At 41.9% G+C, this 21874-nt stretch overlaps 1 protein-coding gene and 2 long non-coding RNA genes across 5 annotated transcripts; 2 read left to right on the plus strand and 1 right to left on the minus strand.

Annotated features, from left to right (window-relative positions):
* The first annotated feature begins 61 nt into the window (after positions 1–61).
* Positions 62–7842, plus strand: LOC308572504. Its single transcript, XR_014001779.1, has 2 exons — positions 62–1850; positions 7615–7842. It is a non-coding gene; the product is annotated as an uncharacterized lncRNA (long non-coding RNA).
* BAG1 (BAG cochaperone 1) lies at positions 2898–19815 on the minus strand. Of its 3 annotated transcripts, XR_014001774.1 has the most exons (8): positions 19693–19815; positions 17736–17864; positions 16329–16411; positions 14334–14447; positions 13566–13673; positions 9320–9362; positions 6260–6322; positions 5364–5440 (listed from the first exon to the last, which is right to left on the minus strand). XR_014001774.1 is itself a non-coding variant. In XM_081168630.1 (7 exons), the coding sequence occupies exons 1-7, from the start codon at positions 19748–19750 to the stop codon at positions 5351–5353; spliced, it is 645 nt and encodes a 214-aa protein (XP_081024756.1). In that variant the 5' UTR covers positions 19751–19814; the 3' UTR covers positions 2898–5350. The 3 variants fall into 3 exon arrangements, 2 of the variants coding, with proteins under 2 accessions (XP_081024756.1, XP_081024757.1); XM_081168630.1 differs by lacking the exon at positions 9320–9362 and having other exon boundaries at positions 2898–5440; positions 19693–19814; XM_081168631.1 differs by lacking the exons at positions 9320–9362; positions 19693–19815 and adding an exon at positions 18407–18646 and having other exon boundaries at positions 2898–5440.
* Positions 19255–21530, plus strand: LOC308572510. The gene is made up of 2 exons (XR_014001788.1): positions 19255–19326; positions 21386–21530. It is a non-coding gene; the product is annotated as an uncharacterized lncRNA (long non-coding RNA).
* Positions 21531–21874: the final 344 nt, after the last annotated feature.

Below are 21874 nucleotides of genomic sequence, written 5' to 3' on the forward strand. Positions count from 1 at the left end.
CAGAGGGAGCTGGTGTACAGCTTCTGGGTCATGTGGCCAGCATGACTAACCTGCTTTCTGGCGAACCAGAGCAGCGCACGGAAACGCCGCTTACCTTCCCGCCGGAGCGGTACCTATTTATCTACTTGCACTTTGAGGTGCTTTTGAACTGCTAGTGAGGCATCTGATCAAGGCCTGTATTTTAAAATGAGCTTAAAGATATATTTGCAAATGTTTGTATGTTTCATGCCAGGAAGAAAAGCAGCTGGCTAAGTACTTTGGCAGTTGTTTATCCTCCTGAACAGGGCCCCCCTGATTTATAGCAGTACCAGGAGACAAGTTTCTCAAAGTTGTAAAAGGAAATTACAGGCTAGGAGCAAAGGTTATACTGACCCTACATATTACAGAATACAATCAAGCTGCAAAGACACTAAGTAAGAGTTGGTAAATAGTAAGATTTATTGTTTAACAGAAAATAATACCATGTGCCTCCCATCAGACTCTAGCCATATTTTCCTAAGGTTAAAGGGCAAGAGCTAATGGGAAGAGCAGCTGGCTGGGAAAGGGGGGTGTAAATTGAAGAAGCTGCTTTTGAAGCTGTTTTTACTGAGTTCCTTTTTACTTTGCAAAGGCCTTTTCTTCTAAAAAGCTATCTATGTTATGTATGAAATTTGTTGGCTTAATGTAATTATGCAAAGGATTTAGAAAGTAAGAAATGTTAGATTCTTATGTTAGATTCTTATTTCATTGAAGGTGTGTGAGAAGGTGAACCCAAGATCTCTGTTTAGATAGAATTTAATACCATGAGCCATTTGTTTTAGCCATTTGTTTTGGAATGCAGGGGCAACAGGGCAAAAGGTGATCTGGTAATTAAGGTGCCTTGTCGAGGCAAATGTAAGATATATGGCTACTTGTCTGCCATTTATGGATAGAAGGAAATATAGCTCTTTGTCTCCCATAAAAGGTAATAGGAAATGGGTGTATCTTTTATGATTGGTTCTAGCAAACAGCCAATAGGAATTTCAACCAGGCTGATTGGACAGAGACAGCCAAAGGAGGAGCAAGGGGGCTGGGCTGAGGAAATATAAGTGCTGCCCATCAGGGCTGGAGTGGGCAGAGCTTTGGTAACCATATACCACTGTGCCTATCATTTATTTGTCTGACAAATAAATTATTATTTTAATTTCTCTATTGCTGCGTTGAATATTTCATTCCAGCTAAGCGTTAACCACAAGCAGGGTGCTACACTAGGTTGGCAGGAGCAGGGACCGAGCAATGGGAGCTCGCCCCATCGCGGGGATTCGAACCACCGACCTTCTGATCAGCAAGTCCTAGGCTCTGTGGTTTAACACAAAGTGCCACCTGTGTGTTTTATTTCTTTTTAGCTACTGTTAGCTTTAATAATACCTTGGAACGTTTTTATATACAGTAATTTTTTAACTTTTTAAATTGATCATGTTAATGTTTTATATTTTTGTAAACTGCATTGAGATTTTCTTACAATCAAGTGGTATATATACACATTTTGTTAATTAAGAGCTGGCTAATTAGTTGCCTTATCCCAGGCATGTTTACTGAAAGGTACCACTGAATTTAGCAATAACAATTTCTTATCAGTTGTTTTTGTTCTTTGAACAGGTTGAGGAGTTTCACATACATCCTCATTAATCCTACAAGAGCCACAGAACCCGGTGTTCCGCTCCTGCTGAGTGCAGGCTTCAGACAAAAGGTTCACAGGCATCTGCTGCAGCTACATTATTTCCCACCACCACCACCAGGCTGTGGACACAGCCATACCTTTCATTGAGTTGAGACCTGGGCCACAGTCTCTCCAGCTCAGCATCCTAGCATTCACAACTTCTTTTTTCCAGGTTTGTGATTTGGTATGACGAGTCATAACTTTTTGTTGCCTATAGTGTTACTTTCAATGTTGTTGCAGAATCCTGCCATTTAATTTCTGCTGTGTCTCCAAAGAACTGTTACTAATTCTGCAGGAATTGGTTTGACTGGCTTCCTCATATAGCAGCCCTGGACACTGAAACAGAGGGAGTTTCAAAAGAAGTCTGTGATAAGGTGGATTGGAGGGGGCAGGTTTCCCTGCATTTAAATATATTCCCCGATGTGCTCCACCTCCCATAGAGAAAGACAGTGGACTACTTACATTAGCAGTGTTTCTTCCTGGTGCACCTCATGGGTTGACATGAGTGTTCTAGCAACTCCTGGTAGCAAGAGTACAATTCTTAGGCTGACATTTTATTCATATTTGTAACCTGCTTTTCCTCCCCAATTGGAGCTTCCCAAAGCAGCTAAAGGTATAAAAACATTTAGCATATTGGCACCGATTGAAGTAAACCAGAACTGTTCTTTCAAATGCACAGTAAAACATTATGACTAACAAACAGCATAGACACAAGCCTAAAGGAAACAAAAACCCCAAGTAGGGAAATTAAAAACCTGCTGGAAAATCTTTTTATAAAAAATAATGTCAAAACACTAGGACAGGAGATAACCTAGTCTCATGGTCTCCCTCCTTTTCTACCATTCTTGAAACAGGAACAATTTATACTGAATAGTGCTGAAGATGACTTCTCAGGTATGACAAGCACTTCACTGTAGGAAGCAATTTTTTTCTTCTTTATAAGGAAACCATGGCTTTGGAGACACTGCACACTTGTCCCACAGTCCCCACACTCTTAAGATCTGATAGTATCTTCCAGGTAGTGGAGTCAGAGGTTTGCTGCAACTGACACCATGATCTTGGTGAACAGTCTCTGGGTGGAGGCAAAGCTGAAGCACAGCTTTGTTTCAAAAATGTGTTTTGAAGCCATAGGAACATGGGAGAACAGGCATGTGGAGTTGGCCTTTGTGGAGACCAGAAAGTTGTTTGCTTTTAGTGTGTGTGTTACAGATCTCAAAAGTTTCCACTTACAATTTAGATGTTTATTCAAGAGTTTTGAGATCCAGCATGGCTCTCCAGTTTCCATATTTTTTCACATTGTAAAATATATAAAATGTCAAAGAAGTTCTCTTTGGATGGTACTGGTTCTATCACCCTGATGTTCATTAAATGAGATAACAGCTAGCAGCAGGTATATTTTCCTGAGAGAAGGAAGCTCCAGCAAACCAGGGGGAAGGGAGGGGAAATCAAGCACATATGTTGTTTACCATTTCCTTACCCGATAGTCTCTGGAATATGCTAGTTTTATACCAGATAGAATTTTGTCAACATCCTTTTCCCTTTGGTGACAGCCTGCCATTTGCTATTGCCCCCGACCCCAGGAGTCTGACCAACACTTTGTGACTGGAGAACACTGCTGCTGCTAATGCCACCCCGTTTGGCCACGAGTGTCTCCGATACACTTTAATTTGAGTAAGATGTTGTAAGACTGAAGTACTGTAGAAGGCACAACCTTTAATCTTTTGTTTTTATAGCTTTAAGATTTTCCTCAAAGGGGGGGGGGTGGCTACTTTGAATTTAGCTGAAGCCTGGACTACTGACCAACTTTCTGAGCTGAAACTTGCATCTGAGTAAGACAACTCTGTCCATTGCTCTGGTGGAGAACTGAAAGAACTTGTACATCCACATTTAAGGCCTTGGTGAAAAGAAGAGTAAGCTGCTGAGGAAATTACAGATGGCAGAAGCCTCATGGAATCTGCAGAGGGCAAATTCATTTGTTCAGTCCCTTGCAACCCCTTTCCTTTTTTGGAAGGAAAGGTCTCCGGACAGCTCTTGGGTAGGTAGTATAACATGATCATTCCTGAGTTGATTTGCTAAAAGGGGTGGGGGAATCCCACTCCTCTTCCTTTCATTTGAGATTCACAGAGTTCCAGCTAGGATTATAAATTCCTTCACAGGCTTCCCCTCGCTTGCAAACCTCTACTTGCCGCCTCTAGGCTTCATAACTGCTTTGAGCAGCAGGGCTTGGAAATTCTCTGGGGCAAATAAAGAGGTAGACGTAGACTCTGGTTCTCTGGGCTTCTTCCCAGAGAGCTCTCCCTCCTCCTTGCTTGTAATAGGTTCTAGCAGCAGGTTACACTATGGAAAGGGCTTCCTTATCTGCTTACAGAGGGGTGGGTGAGAAGCAGGTGAGACAGCCTGCCACTTTTTGCTTACACCAATGTTCTCAGCCCACTGCTGCTGCTTAGCTTAGCCTGATTCAGCAGCACGCAATGTTAAGAAAGCACCGTCTGTCATCTTAACGCAGCAGGAAAGCAATCACCAGCAATCACACCCTCTTCCCTCTAATTGAATTTTTGCAGGGTTGTGCACTTTGTGGTCAAGGTGTGGACCCCTGTGGTGCCCAGCAGCTGGAGGGCATTAGAATGGACCCCCCACACCACACCCTTTCCAATGGATACCATCAGAGAGCGGAGGGGGTCATCGTGAGCAGTTGCTGCTTATGTTGCTTCCTCCCCGCACTGACCAGGCACACATGCCAAGCTGCTTGCCTGCATGTTGCTGAGACTTCCTAAGGGTAGCTATGTGTAAAACTGTACACATTATCCTCATCACCCTAGGCAAGTGAAGCACCTAGGCACTACAGGACCCATAATTCTCCTCAGGATTTGGTTTTGGTGAATTTCCATGCCTTTGCTAGCTGTATGGAGGAGAGACTCTGGGATAGGTGGGGTGGGAGCTGCTGCACAGGGGAATCAATGTTTTGCTCAGCAGGCTGCACAACAGAAGCACGCGGCTAACCAAGTAGCTGGCGTAGGCCAAACTCTTGTGAGGCTGTTGTGCCACATTCATCATTCATGTGACTAACTCTGCCCCCCTCCCCCACCGTAGGAGACAGGAAGTCTGATGGGAATTTCCTGCTGCAGAATGTCCTCCACTACCCAAAGAGAACACAGAACATATACACAATATATCACAAATATGTAAAAATGACCATCAAGGACCTTATCGATGTTCAGCCACTAGTTAAAAGCACAATACATCTTACAGTACATTCAAATTTAGGCATCCTGAAAGTTAAGACAGATAAAACCTCAGGTGGTTAAATCTTTCCTACATCTGAGAACACATACAATTTTACTTAACAGCATCATAGTTACAGTAGTTGCTCTGAACGATTAATGAAGGAAAGCAACATGTAGTTTAGCTGAAACAAATATGATCACACAAAGGCATGTTTTGAAATATAGTCAAGAAAAACAGCAGAATGTGTTGTATTATTTTTTGGAAAGAAGAGCTTTACATCTAAGCAGAACACGTGACAACCAGTAAGCAATGGTCAACATGCAACAGGATTACTGGACTCTGCTTAAAATAAAATTTTGAATACTAAACAGGTGCTCCAAAATCAAGAGCAAACTCTTCTTCTTGCTCACAGAGCAATTATTTCTCCTAGTTACTTAAAATAATGCCTCATTCTGCCAGGGCCATGTTCTTCAACTGCAGTTTATCAATTTCTTGACCAATACTGCCTTCCACTGTATCACACTGTGCAAGGAAACCCTAAAAGCAAAATTAAGGACAATGAGGCTTAATGCAATAGGGTATCTAAAAACCAAGCATAGTATTTTTTTTATATAGGAAAGACAACAAGAACAACTTAGCTTATGAGTTATAGGCACAAGTAACTCTTTCTATTAAAACATATCTAAGATCTGGTGTAGCAACAACCAGTTTGCGATTTGGAAGCCAGCCTAAGGAAAGCCTCTAGCTTTCTTTACCCTCTTTAATTTGAATGCATTCCCAAGGCTCACTCCCAGTTTGCCAGCAATAGTTTGACTACTTAGGAACCAGTAGATTAACACTGGGAATCCATGAAATTGTTGCCATTCAGCTATTCAAATATAAATGTTTGCTATCTGCAAGAAAGTCTGCAAGAAAAAAAAGATGATCAGGTGTTCAACTACTGAATGCTCCTCTGAGGAGTGGGAGAGAGCCTGAGACTGATGAGCAATGTGACTTCTAGGTGCTTTTGTCAAACTGCATGCTATTCTGGACTACTATTTTGTTTATATTTTCTGAAATTTAAAATGCAATTCCAAGGTCCTCCATGGGAAATGTAACCAGTACAAATGGTAATAAACACATAGCTAGGACGATGCTTGTTTTTTCTTCACTTCTTGATACAAACATGTATACACTTATTTGCTTTTTAAAATTATTTCTCTGTTTCTTAATGAGATTGTCTATATGCATATCAAATGATTGAAAGTTTGGAGTTTTGTTTTTGAGATTTTAACAGAGGCCACGTGATTTTTCAAGAGACTTGGAAGTTCCACTTCCTAATCAGATGAACACAGTTACACTTGGTACAGGACTTACCTGAACTTTTTTCACTAGCCCCTTCTTTTTCTGTTTACAGTCACTGAAGTTTTCTGGGAGAGTCTGTGGCAAAACAAAATGGATGGTGTCTAATTATAAAAGCAATATATAAAGTTGTGTGTCCAAATATAGTTTTTGCAATTGGTACCTCAGTAGGTATATGCACAATTCTAATGACAGCCTAAACAGAACCAATCACCTATATAATCGAAATTCATTAGATACTCTGTCCATGTAGGTGACACAGCAGCACTGACCATACCTACAAAGTGATGTGCAAGGGGCTTCGCAAGAACCCGAAATCAGGTCATGCGCTGTGCCATACATCTGCCTTCACAAGTTTTGATAACCAGCTGATTGTGGCACTGGCAAAATGCTTTGCAGTGGTCTAAAATGGACACATGATTCCACTGTGGGGTCAGGAAACTGACAAGTGGGTAGCACTGTCCACCTGTCAAAGTTGGCCTGTTGGGGGGATGATTATCTGGTCTGCCGGCTGGATCCCGTTCCCCACTTCTGCCATAAATTACTGCAGAGCAGATAGATATGACTTTGTGTGTCTTCTCACAAGTTATGTGCAATCCTAGGCCATTTGAACAGTTATAGCATCTGCAAAGCAGGCTTACCAAAATGAAAGACTCAGTTACAATAGATACTAGAGCTCTTAACATTTCCACTGGAAGCTGCCGCCACCTAGCCTTCAAAAGAACAGACAAACAAAAAACCAGAATGCCAAGTTCCTCTTCACACAAGTCCCTCATCAAGCAACACAAAGTGCTATGAAAGTGGAATTCAGGTCCACATGTGAGGCTCTTGGTTAAACTTGACAGAGGAGTGTGCCTTCTCCTGAATTTATTCTGTAGGCAGACCCTAAAACTATCCAACCCATTTATTACACACCCAAATTGTGTTCATTGCACCCTGGGTAGTCTTGTGTTAATTCTTTCTCTCCTGAATCTATATATTTCAAATGCAAAAAATGTCCTCCTTGTCATTTACAAGCTAATTTTGAATGCCGCTTCCATAACCATTTAACTCTAAACACAGGGTTCTTTTGAATATAAGCTGACACTAGTGTCACCTTAGTTTTGCTTAGGCCCAATTATGGGCCCAGAAATGTTAGCTAATTATAGAAATCATGGTGCAGACACATCACAGTGATCTCCACAGAGAGTTTCTTTTTAAATAACAACTTTTCAGAATGAACCAATATGGATGAAATATTGACCTTTCATTTGGGATTTAAAATCTATACTAAACAGGTTTTCAACAACGGTCGCCTATATATATATATATATATATGTATGTATGTATATTTTACAGTTATGCCTGACCAACTTGAAAATTTTCACCAGGTATTAAATTATCAGTTGTCCTTCCCCACTAAATACTGCTAGCCTCCAATGTTGTGAAGAATGGAGAAAGTGACCCCCACACTTTGAAACCTAAATCAGAGGATGGACTGGGATGGATTTTTAGCTGTCGGCACAAGGCATCACGGGCAAGCATAGTTCTTAACCTACCACATAACTGGGAAAAGCAGAATTATGAAAAACAAGGTATTAAAAATAAAATAAAATATATACAGGTCCCAGATTTCTTGGCACAGAATTATGAGAATTATCTTGGAACATAATTATTAGTGCACAGTATATATACGGTAGATACTATTGATAAGCAAGAGACATAAAATTATGAACTTGGAGAAGGATTGATGTATTATCCCAGTGGAACAAAGTGGTTCAGAGGACACCTCAGTCTGCCAAATTAGACTGATATGGTGAAAAATCTACTGACTGCACAAATGTATTTGGGCACAAAGATTACTTAAATAACAATGCTCTTTCATACTGTGTTTATTTCAAAGTGGTTGTTTTAAATTTTTTGGGTGATATTTAATGTTTAAACACACTAAGAACAGGCACACTGAAATGGAAAGTCCACTAATTTCAATGAGTCTACTGTGAGTATAATGAACATTGAATATCAGCCACTGTAATTCTAACTTTTTGTAAGAGACCCTGGGAGCCTGCTGAAAGGCAGGTTATACAGGTTATAGGCAGGTTATATTAAATAAAATAGATAAATATCAAGCAAGGATTCTCAAGTGCTCAATACAACGTCCTAGAGTACTATCATCCCATACTGCTGATGGAGGCTACAGCTGAGACACTTCCATGCCCAAGTCCACCTGGTGACTTTGTGACTGAGGCTAGGCTTGAACCAGTGATTTCCTGGCTCATACTCTTAGCCACCAAAGCATACATCAGACTGTCCAAGAAGTATCCTCTGAACCATTCTGGATCCTAAATGGTGTTATGGCAGGTTTATTCTATTCCGAAAATAGGGACTGTGTTAGTTAGGTTAAACGTTTCCCTCAGTGGAGAGTTCTAAAACACAATTTACCTTCTGTAAGAGGAAGGCCTGCATTTTGCAGGGAACACTGTGCCGAGCAAGAGGAAAACGCAATTAAGAATTTCCAAAGTAATACAAGAAGCTCACTTAATTGTCATAGATAATTCAAAAGTGCATTACAGGGAACCAAGGGAAACTTGTTAAAAATGATAGGGAGAAACAAATTGTCATGTCAGTATTGAACCACGGATGGGGAACCTGTGGCCCACTGAGTGTTGTCAGACTACAACTCTGGGCTCCTCACGAAGGAAGGGTGAGATATAAATTCAATTAATAAAGAAACTCCCTGACCATTGGCTATGCTTACAGGAGCTGATAAGAGCTGGTCCAAGAATATCTGAAGGGCACCTTACGCCTCTTCTATATAGATAGATAATATATATGATTGGAACATGACATTTGTAATTTTGTCATAACTGCAGGCTTCACATCAGTTACTTAAGGAATCCGCTCAGAAATAGCCCTGGTTGTGAACACTCAACAAAATCCCCAAGACTGTGTTTTGAAAGCTCATATTCACTAGGCAACTGGCAAACACAGGATCACAGCACCAAACAGATCTTAACGTCACCAACTCTGAGTTGGTGGTGTGAGAAAAACATTACAGTAACATTCAAATCAGATCTCACCATCTTTCCTTTTTACCTTAAGTCAGCTTACGTCTCCTCTCCAGGAATACGTTGTCCAACTATTCAAGGTTTTAAGAGGTGAAGTTAGCAATACACCTTGAGTTACAATAACATTTGAATATTCAATTAAAATAAAGTTCATCAATCAAGATAATTTAATGCTTGGGGTGCTTGTGCAAGACCCTGTCACCAACTGCAATTTAAGGGCTTGGTGATAGCAACATCTTGCAGAGGGAGCCTGGTTCATTATTCATTTGGAATGTTTTCAGATGGGCTGTTTCAATTCAGAGCTGGTTTGGGACTTTGATATCTGAAGAACCTCCCTCTACCCATATGAACCTGTCTGCACACTTCAGTCTCCAGAGGAGTTCTGCATCCCACTACCATCAGAGGTGCATCTTGTTGGTTGTGGCCAAGCTATGAAACTAGCCTCTGCCTTGAGAAATCAGGCCGGATCACTTTATCTTCAGGCTTCAATTAACAACATTATTATTCTAATGAATTTTTCAGTAAGGCATTCTTGAATGTCTTATCTATTCTCAGTGTGCTGTCCCTGTTGCTTTTTATTTTCTGGATATTGTTGCTTTTATAATTATAATTTTATGATCACTGCTTTTTTTAGGGGTGGGAAGGCAATTTCTCCCTGATCTGTATCAAGCTGTATCTCACATAGTTGTTGTAGAACCTTCTTAGGATCCATATTGGCCAGTGTGGTCCAACAGATATTTTGGACTTGGACCAGATTGCAATCCTTTTTCACTCAGGCCTGGCTCCCTGGATGGTTTGTAGGCAAGTCGATCTCAGTTCTCCATCTTACAGTGGGAATAACTAGCCTACATCACAGAACTATTGTAGTGACAAAGAGGACTGCTACATTAGTAATAATGAAATATTAAAATGTTGGGATGGGTTCATCTGTTTGGACTTCAATTTCATCTTCCAATTTGTGCCCTTCCATACAACTCTGCATTATTATCGTATTTTTTGCTCTATAAGACGCACCAGACTACAAGACGCACCTAGTTTTTGGAGGAGGAAAACAAGAGAAAAAAATATTCTGAATCTCAGAAGCCAGAACAGCAAGAGGAATCGCTGCACAGTGAAAGCAGCAATCCCTCTTGCTGTTCTGGCTTCTGGGATAGCTGCGCAGCCTGCATTCGCTCCATAAGACGCACACACATTTCCCCTTACTTTTTAGGAGGGAAAAAGTGAGTCTTATAGAGCAAAAAATACAGTAATTATTATGGTAAACATTGTATTATGCAACCCCCAAGGTCTATGCCTTCTTAAAACATTCCAATAAAAATCATTTCCAAGTGAAGAATTTGATCTTTTTGAATTGCACCAAGTACAGATTAAGCAAATACTTCAACTACTTTAGGCTACTGGAAAAACGTTTCAGATTTTACACAGCATGTAAAATCAGAATTACTTTTTTAAGGCCTTTTTTTAACCAATGTAAGTCAAATAAAAATACTAAGTCACATCCTTTTCAGTTGAGCAGTGTAACTTTTTCAGAGATTTTCCAGTTCAAATTTTTATGGAAAACCCACATTACCCTCTCTTAAAGATTTTAGATGCTGTAAGTGCTTTGAAATGTTTTTTAGCTGGTTCCTAATTAGCTTTACAATATCTCAAATATGTTTTTATTCTTTTTTAATATTTTGATGTTTGCTGCGCTGGGCTCTTTTAGAAGAAAAAAGAAGAATGGCTATTTAGTTAACTAAGTAATAAATTTATAACATCTCTAGGTTTAGTTATTCAATGGTCAGAACATAAATTAGTCAAATATTTGAAAGAGAAAATAGGTTTTTAAAGGTTACAAAACTAGTATTTTCATCTCCAAAATATTTTGAAAAGCTTACAAAAACCAGTTATCTAATTATTTAAAGGTGCATCTTTATTTTAGCAGTCTTACAGACACCCCCTTGTATCTGCTAATGAAGTTGCATAAGCACATCAGTTCATTTTTCTAAAGTTACTAATGCATGTTTAAACAAGTTCTTCAAGTATAAATGAGGAACACAATGACTGGCTATTAACACAAAAGTGTTTGATCTCATTCTCCTAGCTCTGTTGGAGCTAGAATGTAATTAATCAGGACTTTCAGTGTGGTATTCAGATAATTTTTATTCAGAGAAGACCCATTGAAATTAATGAATACGACTAAGATACATTAATTGCAGTAGGTCTACTCTGAATAAAAATTAGCTGAATACCTAAAGGAATGAATGATTTGCAACCTATAAATAAGGTTCTAAAATATGTATTCTAAGAAATGATAAAAGGAATGGAAGTTTTGGCATTTAAACATTTGATCTACAGTCATACCTCGGGTTAAATTTGCTTCAAGTTGAGCGTGTTTGAGTTGCGCTCCGTGGCAACCCAGAAGTAACAGAGCGTGTTACTTCCAGGTTTTGCTGCTTGCACATGCGCAGACGCTCAAAATGACATCACGCGCATGCGCAGAAGCAGCGAAAAGCGGCGCGTGCATGCGCAGACGTACCGTCGCTAGATACGTTTACCTCTAGATGCGAACGGGGCTCCGGAACGGATCCCGTTTGTATCTAGAGGTACCACTGTACTTGTAAGCTGTCTAGAAACATTTTACAAATGTTTTGTAAAAAATAAGTAGTTAAAGGAAAGTATCTCCCAATTTCTTTGTGGACAAAAAGAGCTAATATTTAGCATGCATACTGTAATAAATGAAAACCTCAATCTGATTTTGTAGTTACAGATGAATATTGAACCTCGCTATGTATTAGTCTTCCTAACCTACAATACATTGACAAAAACCTAGTTCTCTTAAAGCTATTGAAGCCCGAGCCAGTGTAATAGACTGTACTTCAAATGGACCCAGAATCCCACAAGCCTAGCAGAAGAAAACCTCTCACATTATAATATAACAGCTTAAGACTCAGTTATTATTTATGTGCAAGAAAGAGCAGATACACTCATGAGGAACATGTTATGTACCTATTTTGCTGCATGTGTACATGGTAAGAAGCTGTGATGCACTGCAGACTTCTATCATGTATACCTTTGGTGAAACAGACACATTCTGCCAATTGTGATGTTACGATAAACACAATGCAAATACTTTCCTACAGAGAAGCAATATTGCTGTGGGGAAATCATTGTGCATGAAATGGTCCTTCCAACTTTTAAAAAGGTTTTTTAAAAAAATAAATAAATAAAAACAGGATTCACTTTTCTTTGTCTTTTCTGCCATTTGTGAGCAAAACGTTAAACATATGTTTGCTTCTATGAGGACAAATTGCATTTGAATTTGTAAGTTTTGGGCGCTAGTCTGGAGGAGTACACGAGAAGTTCCAAATGTGCAAGAAAGCTATTTTTCTTTAGAACACTAGCAGCTCATCTACACAGCTTTGAAAGGTGCTTATTCCTGCCTCCTTTCCAGAGTTCTGGTACCATCTTCACAGTTCGTGGAAAGGGAAACTGCTGTTCAAAATGCCTCTGATGCATGAGGGCAACTATATCTATACAGGCTTAGCCCCACTTACGCGTGTTCTACTCGTGCACAACTGTGCATATGTGCAGCGGCAGAAAATAAATAAATAGAATCATACAAGGAAATGGTGGGAGAGAGCTAGAGAGTCCTCATGGCTCGTAAAGAGGCCCTCTCCAGAGCCTGAAGAGGACGTCAGTGAGGGCAGAGGAAGCCCCAAAGAGACCTGAGGTGCAGTGGGGCTTTGTTTAGGCTGCTCAGCCTCCCCACCCAACAGCTGACACATGGGGCAGTGTAGCAGCCACTGCTGTCCCACACGTCCTCCAGCTGGCCCCAGAACTTCAACTAGCTGAAGAGAGAGAGAGTTGTGTGGAGAGCTGGAGAGTAGGGAAAGCAGGCATTTAGAGGCTTTTTAGAAGGTGCTCCCCACTTGACGTGATTTCACTTATGCACAAACCCCTGCGTGAGTGGGGGGGACGGCTGTATCACTTTTCTGGAGTGGGAGCCTTAGTAAACTGGATACAGTGAATAATTTGATAAATGATAATAGGATGCCTTATGCAGAATGTGTATATGGAACTATTGTTTTTGTGTTACAGAAAATGGGCAGTGTAACACATACTTATTTAACAGTGGGGAAACAACAGGTTCATAAAAAAGCCCTAAAAAGCCATTAATTTGGTGTCTACTTAGTGACTAGGAAAGCCTACTATTCCGAAGCCAATATTACTTGAAAGTACAACTAAACGTTCTTTCAGAGATCAACAACTTATTGCTATAATTGTTTACTCACAATGGCATCAATTTGTTCCAGAATCTTCATAAACTGTTCAGCAGTTCCCTTGATCCGCTTGTCCAACTGGTTAAGAGCTTCAGTTTGAAGATTCTTTGCTAGAAATCCCTGTATGGAAATTGTAATTTCTCATAAAAATTTACTCATAGAATACCTGAAGACATCTTATCTAGATAATATCATGTTGTTTATCAAAATGCTATTAGGTAAAGGTAAAGGTACCCCTGCCCATACAGGCCAGTCTTGCCCGACTCTAGGGTTGTGCGCCCATCTCGCTTAAGAGGCCAGGGGCCAGCACTGTCCGAAGACACTTCCGGGTCACGTGGCCAGCATGACAAGCTGCATCTGGCGAGCCAGCGCAGCACACGGAACGCCGTTTACCTTCCCGCTGGTAAGCGGTCCTTATTTATCTACTTGCACCCGGGGGTGCTTTCAAACTGCTAGGTTGGCAGGCGCTGGGACCGAGCAACGGGAGCGCACCCCGCCACGGGGATTCGAACCGCCGACCTGACGATTAGCAAGTCCTAGGCGCTGAGGTTTTACCCACAGCGCCACCCACGTCCCTCCAAAATACTATTATACACCTTTATTATTTTAAAGGATTTAAAGAGGAGTCAAGAAATAGCTAGAGAATTTTTCTAGAAGAGGCATAAATATCAAGATAGGTGACCGATCTTTTGAAGTAAATTCATTTAAATTAGGAAATATAGTATCAGCAACTAAAAATTATAAAGCTAGGTAAACTATTGAAATAAGAAATCAACTTACTTTTTGAATACCTCCAAGCTCTTTATTAACATCTTCTATTTTTTTTGCTATTTGTTCCACAGACTTCTCCAAATCTTTCAATTTCTTTAATTCAGTCTCTTCTTCTGGACTATTCTGGGCAATTTAGAACAAGATGGCACAGGTTTACATCAATCCTAACATTTATGATACATTTATTTTAGCATACATTAACAAAGATTTAGAAGCTTGCTATTACTCCATTCAGCACGCTTGCTTCTCTCTACCTCTAACAGTTATCAATTTTCAATAGACTCACTATTTCAATGGATGTGCAACCAAGTAAAGATGATTACTGCTGTTGGCAAATACTAATATGTACCTAGAAGTTATTATTTCATGTTCTTCGGCAAAAGAAAACAGTATCCCAAGCAGTAATATGCAGCTACAGTTAAGATTTTGGAAGATGCATGTTTTTTAAATTGCGTCATTAGGAAAAGGAGGGGTTCCTTTTCAAAAAGCAAGTTTATTTAGATCAGGGGTAAAGAATATGTGGTCTCCCAGATGTTGCTGGACTCAATCAGCTCCAGCCAGCCTGGCCAATGTTCAAATATGATATGAGTTGTACTCTAACAACATCAAGGGGGGGCACAGGTTCCCCACCCCAGTCTAGATGATTTGTGTTCCTTCCAGTTCTGTTGGAGAGGGAAGTAAGGATTATCACAGATATGCAAGGCACATAAAAATTTCAGTAGAGAACAGAGAGTTTATTGGGTAGGAACCAGTAAAACAAGGTTATTGGTTAATTAATGCTCCATTATTTGAAGATGTTTTGCATGCTGCCCTGTGAACGATTTTTTAAAAGGCAAAATAATACATTTTAAGATAAACAAAAACAAAAAGAACAGAAAAAGAGCAACATGGGAAGAACAGAGAGGACAGAAGGCAGAAAAGACATTAGAAGAAGGGGAAAGAATCCACAGCAAGTTTGGCACTAAGTCCCACTAAAATCAGGGGCTTGAGTGGAAGAGCTGCTTCTAAGTTAGTGGAGGAGTATTGCAGGATAGCTGACACTAAATTTAGAGAAGTTCATCTGCTTGTGCAAGCTCCTTTTCAAAATCTTTTTGTGATCCACTAAGGTTTATGTGCTGCAGCCTTCCTTATTTACCACCCCTCATCCTGTAACACATTGCAGTGCTGCATGGAGAGACATCGTCTGCTCATGCTTGTGCAAGAGGCTCTGCAGCAGTGCAAATAGTGGATAAAACTACCGTATTTTTCGCTCCATAGGACGCACCGGACCATAGGAGGGGGAGAACAGGGATTTTTTTTTCTTGTTCTCCCCCTCTAAAACAAGGTGCATTCAAGGTACATTCACCAGAGCTTGTGGGGCTGGCGGTGGGGGGAAGCGCTGCTTTCTCCCACCGCCAGCCTCAAAGATCCCTGAAGCCTTTGGAGCACAGCGCCCCGCTGCCCTACAGAGGTTTGCGCGCAGCAATCCCCAAGCTAGAGCAGCGAGACGGAGCCCTCCGTCTTGCTGTTCTGGCTTGGGAACAGCCTTGCTAGCTTCTGCAGGAAAGGGGGGTGAAGGCACCCCGCTGCCCTGGAGAGGCTGTGCACCAGCCGTCCCCAAGCTAGAGCAGCGAGACGGAGCGCTCCGCAGTGCTCTGTCTTCCTGTTCTGGCTTTGGGCTTAGCGGCGCAGCCTGCATTCGCTCTATAGGACGCACACACATTTCCCCTTAATTTTTAGAGGGGGAAATGTGCGTCCTATGGAACGAAAAATACGGTACCCCCTCCAAAAGTGAAAAAACGAGGAAACAAAAGCATAGTCAGTTTTCCTTACTGAAGAGCAAGGAGAAAGTGCTCTCCGCTTGGGAAGAAATAGCAAGTGAGCAAATGTCTTATTGAATACCAAGGAGGGAAAATATGACTTATCATATTAGGAAGCTCAACGATATATGTTCATCCATGTGTGTTTGTGTGTGTGGAGGGAGAGAGGGGAGAGAGAAAGACAGCTTCATAAAATCAAAGTTACCCTTTTTCCAATCAGCATGACTTTACAACCGTTTTTAACTCCAAATGTTGCCAAAGGCTGTTCCATTTCTTTCAGGGATTTTCCTACGAGGAAAAACAAAGAAACCTACAAATTTATTTGGGAAACTTCTGCAAACAAAATGAAGAGTCAGTTTTACGTTCATTTACAAATATGGAACAACTTGCATACCTTTTATACACCTATACCAGAATAAAGCTGAAAGCATCACCTGATTAACATAAAAGGCTCCAAAAATGCTTGTTGTTGATATTGATACAAGGTATCACTTGGAAGCCTATGGCACACCTTAATGACATAACAGTTGTTCATAGATTTCAAAATTCACATTTGAAGGTCTTTGCGGTCTCTCTGAGTCAGTTGCCCAGCTGTCCAAGCACCCACTGACATCACAGCAGAGGAGCTTTGACACCTCTGACTGCCAAAGTATATTGTGACATCACAGAGAATCAGCTGCTTATACTGGAACAGGCTGTGCTCATGCTAAACATTAAACATAATTTTTAAGAAGCTCTGTTTATTTGATAAAATATCCAGCTTAGTTCTCTTTAAAAGGAAAGCACAAAACAAAACTTTTTCAAAACAAAACAGAAACAGAAGACAAATGAAATCATCTGAAAAGGTTTTTAGTGTTTCTTTGATACTCAGTTTAATAAAATAAGATAAGATAAGATAAAATAAAATAAAATTCAACAATTGGCAAGAGCCAGTTATTCTTCTCTCATAGGTTCCTAATGCCTTAAAATGGTTACGAGAATCCCGGAAATTAGTGTAGCATGTTCCTTTTCAAACTATATGCACTATAATAAATTTGAAACATTAAAACTGATCCAGCACACTGTAACCCATTAATGTGAACAGAGCCCACCATCCGTTATAGCTCTTTATCATGGGCTCAACAAGCCTCTCATATCGCCTGTGTAATGCATGAAACTGTAAAAAAGGAGAGGTGTGCCAAATATCATACATGCCTAGTAGGCTATGTTCAGGTTGATGAGCCAAATGTTGTGTAAGCTTGACTCAAATACACAGTGCCTGGGCAAATATATTAGTAAGAAAAACAGAAGAATGAATATTGGTGATTAATTGTTCTCTCTCACAATACATGCACGTACTTCAGCATGTGATAAATAAAACTCACTTTGTAGTTTTAACTAATTCATGATCTGTTCTCTGGATGAATCAATTTTAAAAAAGAGATGAAATTAGCATAGCTATTCAGCAAAAAAAAAACCTCACCCAATTGTATATGGTTATTTAAGACCAGTTCTAACTGATATTTTGCATGTAACCCTATACACATGAGAGTAAGCCCCATTGAACTCAGTGGAGCCTAATTCTGAGTCGCCATGCATAGGATTGTGCTGCAAATATAAAAAGATTGCTTACCTTTATATATCAGTTTCTGAAAAGAAATTGGAACTCCAGTTACTTGTTCAATTAAGAGAGCCATATCACGTACTGTTGGCTGACTGTCTTCTTCTTGAGAAGCAACCTGAAGACTGTGTTTTTCACTACCTGAAAATAGCATAATGAAAATATACTCAGATTACAAACTGGGTTTAGCTCAGCCCATATGTGCTGCAAACTACAGTCTTACAAGCAAGTATTTAAGAAATAAAGTTTACCTAACATGGAGATAGAGCAATGGGGTAAAGCTTCACACATGAAAGGTTCAACCATAATCATACTCAGAGTAGGCCCATTGAAATAAATGGGTGTGGCTAACTTTAAGTCCATTGATTTCAGTGGGTCTATTCTGAGTATGATGACTTAGTTGAATACGGCCCCTAGCGTACACTCCCAGGGGCTCAGCCTTTGAACTACAACCCCATCAGCTGCAGCCAGCACACAACAAAGAAGGCTGGTGTGAACCCAAAGGCCTCTCAACCCACATTGGGGTCTCTGCCTGCATCCCTCAAAGACTGTTATCCACTGGCCAGTCTTTATTACTGACCCCAGTAGAGCCATGAAGGTCCTTCTCATCCCTGGATTCAATGAACAGCCAGCTTGCATTACCCACATTTATCAGATTGTGCTGCAGAGGTTTTCTTACTGACCTTACTCCTAGTAAAAAACATGTATATATAGTGGCTGATAATACAAGAGAATGACTTTGAATGTCTTGAGCCATTTGTATATAATTTCAGTGGCACTTCCAAAAAAACTTCAGTTCAATATCCTCTCCCCACCCCCTTAAAACAGATTTGGGAAGAGGGCAAGAACAGCTTGCTTAGGGTCACCCTGCTGAGCTCATTGCGGAGGTAAAATTCAGTCTCTTTACAGTCTCTCCGAGTCATCCGTTGCCCAGCTGTCCAGGCACCCACTGACATCACAGCAGAGGAACTATGACACCTCTGGCTGCCAAAGGATATTGTGACATCACAGAAACTGGCAAGAGCCCAGAACTGGACATAGTACTCCAGGTGAGGTCTGACCAGAGCAGAATACAGTGGCACTATTACTTCCCTTGATCTAGATGCTATACTCCTATTGATGCAGCCCAGAATTGCATTGGCTTTTTTAGCTGCCGCATCACACTGTTGGCTCATGTCAAGTTTGTGGTCAACCAAGACTCCTAGATCCTTTTCACATGTACTGCTCTCAAGCCAGGTGTCACCCATCTTGTATTTGTGCCTCTCATTTTTTTTGCCCAAGTGCAATACTTTACATTTCTCCCTGTTAAAGTTCATCTTGTTTGTTTTTGCCCAGTTCTCTGATCTGTCAAGGTCGTTTTGAAGTGTGATCCTGTCCTCTGGGGTGTTAGCCACCCCTCCCAGTTTGGTGTCATCTGCAAATTTGATCAGGATGCCCTTGAGTCCATCATCCAAGTCGTTGATAAAGATGTTGAATAAGACAGAACCCTGTGGCACCCCACTAGTCACTCTTCTCCAGGATGAAGAGGAACCATTCACACATGCTCTGAGGCACTCTAGCCTTGGAACCTCCTGGGTTCCAGAAATGGGGTCAATCAATGTATGTATGTATGGAGGAAAGCACACGTAGATGTACAAATGCACGGATGGATGTACGTGTGAATGAATGCACGGGTGGATGGATGCATGAATGCACAACTGCACGGGGGGGCGGATGGGTGGATGTGGGCGCGAGGGCGTCTGTGGGGGCCCGTGTGCGTGAGCCGCCCACCCCCTCCGCCCCCTCCCTCATCTCCTTCCCTCAGCGGGGCGACACCCATGGGGAGGGAGCGGCTGCCGGGGGCGCAAGGGCCGGGGCGGACGGGGAGGCCGCCCCTTCCCCGCGCCGAGCCCCGCTCGCCCTCGGGCTCCCTCCGCCCGCTAGGCCCGAAGCCCCGGCCTCGCCCCCGCCCGCCCGCCCGCGCTCTCACCGTAGGTGACGGTCACCGTCAAGGCCGAGCCCCCGCCGCCGCCGCCGGGCACCGCCATGCCCGCTTCGCCCTCACGGAGCCCGCGCCGAGCGCCGCCCTCCGGCGCCGGAAACTGCCGGCCGGGGAAGGAGGAGGCGGAGCAGCCGGAGCCCGGCGAGAGAGGCGGGATAGACGCCGCTGGCTGGCTGGCTGATTCATTTACCTACTTTTCAGTATCTCTTATTATCATTTATTATTATGCCCTATTATTATTGTCTTGTTTTTATTCTTATACCGCCGCCCCCCCCATCACAGGGGTCGAAGGCGGTTGCACAGATTAAAAATAAGATCAGCTGAGAAATGTTTGGGGTGGATGGGAAACTATTTTTCAAGCATCCTTTACACTATGATTAATTCAATGCATATACTGCTCTTCTTGCGAAGATCACAGGGCGGGGTGCAACATCAAAAATGTAATTCATATGGTATACTTAAACAACCCAATAAAGCAATTACAAGAAATCACAACCACCCTCTTCCCCGCCCCATTTAAAAGGCCAGACTGTTCAATGGCTGCAGGCCTGGGGGAAGAGGAATGTGTTCACTTTGGGCCTAAGATGTAGCAAAGGCACCAGGCGAGCCTCCCGGGGAAGAGCATTCCACCATGAGGAGCCACCACAGAAAAGGCCACCCCCCCCCGGTGTCACACAGATGGGCCTTGGATGACAAGTGCAGGGGTCCGGTTGGTTCGTATGCAGAGGTATTGAGGTCCTGAGCTGTGTAACAGAATTAAAACTATATAAAACTATTTGAAAACAGGCAATCACAACAAAAGCGGCGTACCAGCCCTTTCATTAGAAGCAGCCCGTTCCTAAAAGCCTGTTGGGACCAAGGGGGTTCTACAGTACACTATTATTTTTGTGATTACAGGCAACTCTTGACTTACGCAGGGGTTACGTTCCAAGGAGTGCACATACATTCAAAACATATTGGCAGGTGAGACTGCCATTCTTTTTTCTCCAGACACCTGCCATTTAGGTTTTTCTGCCAAGCAGGTAAAGCTGAATGCACACAACTTAAATGTGCATCTATCTACAGTATTAATTTTTTTTATTAAAACCATACAATCCACCAAAAACAGCACAGCACCAGCCCTTTCATTCGAAGCAGTTGGTTCCCAGCAGCCTGTTGGAACGAGGTGGTCTTCACCTGCCAGCGGAAGGACAGCAAGGAGGGAGCACTGTCTTCTCCAGGGAGGGAGTTCCAAAGTCTGGGAGCAGCCACCACCGAGAAGGCCCTCTCCCACATGCCCACCAAGTGTGCCTGTGAGGGTGGCAGGGCAGAGGCTTCCCCTCTGAAGATCTCTGAGCATGTTCAAAAGAGGGAATATGACATTTCAGACAGCTTTTCCCTGTCTATGCAGAAGAATTTGGGGTTTGTGTGTTTGGTGCTACTCTTGTGCCTTTAACAGCAGCCTGACACGCAGAAATGTAAAATGAGCACTTTCCCCCAGTGCCTGCCCTGCTTCCCTGTCACAAAAAGCTTCACCAGTTTTATTTCTGAATAGGAACGGTCTTGGTAAATAAGCATACCATTTTATGGAGCATATGTGATTATTACCTGTGATACCTCCATTGCCAGCCAGCCAACTGGTTTTTATTGAGCATTATCTAGTTTCCTAAAGGAATCACGGTCAATCTTTGCTACCTTTTAGGGAATCCTTCCCGAATCATTATGGCTGCTGAAGACATCACTCACCCTACAGTCATCTGCAACAACCCCTTGCAGGGAATTATCCATAGTCATCATTTCACAAGATGGAACTTATTAAAGTGCAACATCAAATTTCTACACAAAAAGACTACACAAATAGAAACTGTCTCATTGGGGTGGAGGCCTATTCACACTGACTTTGGACAAGTGTATCCTGTTTAACTTAATGAGGATATGTTTTGCAGGTGGCATAGCAATGTGGATTATTTCCTTTACCTGGCCAAGTCCAGCCCTTTGAGTATTAGCAGCTGACCAAGTCCCAGCTGCCAACCCACACCAACGTACACAGAGGGAGTAGTGGCTTTGACAATGGGACTGGTTTACTGTCTCTTGGGGGCCGACTTGTCCCACCCTCCTCAAAGTGGACCTCCAATAAAATGAGCTACTGACCAGGCTTTTAAACTAAGACATGGGGAGGGACAAAGGTCTT

Source organism: Podarcis bocagei, assembly GCF_964188305.1.
Source record: "Podarcis bocagei genome assembly, chromosome: 13".
Classification (NCBI taxonomy): domain Eukaryota; kingdom Metazoa; phylum Chordata; class Lepidosauria; order Squamata; family Lacertidae; genus Podarcis; species Podarcis bocagei.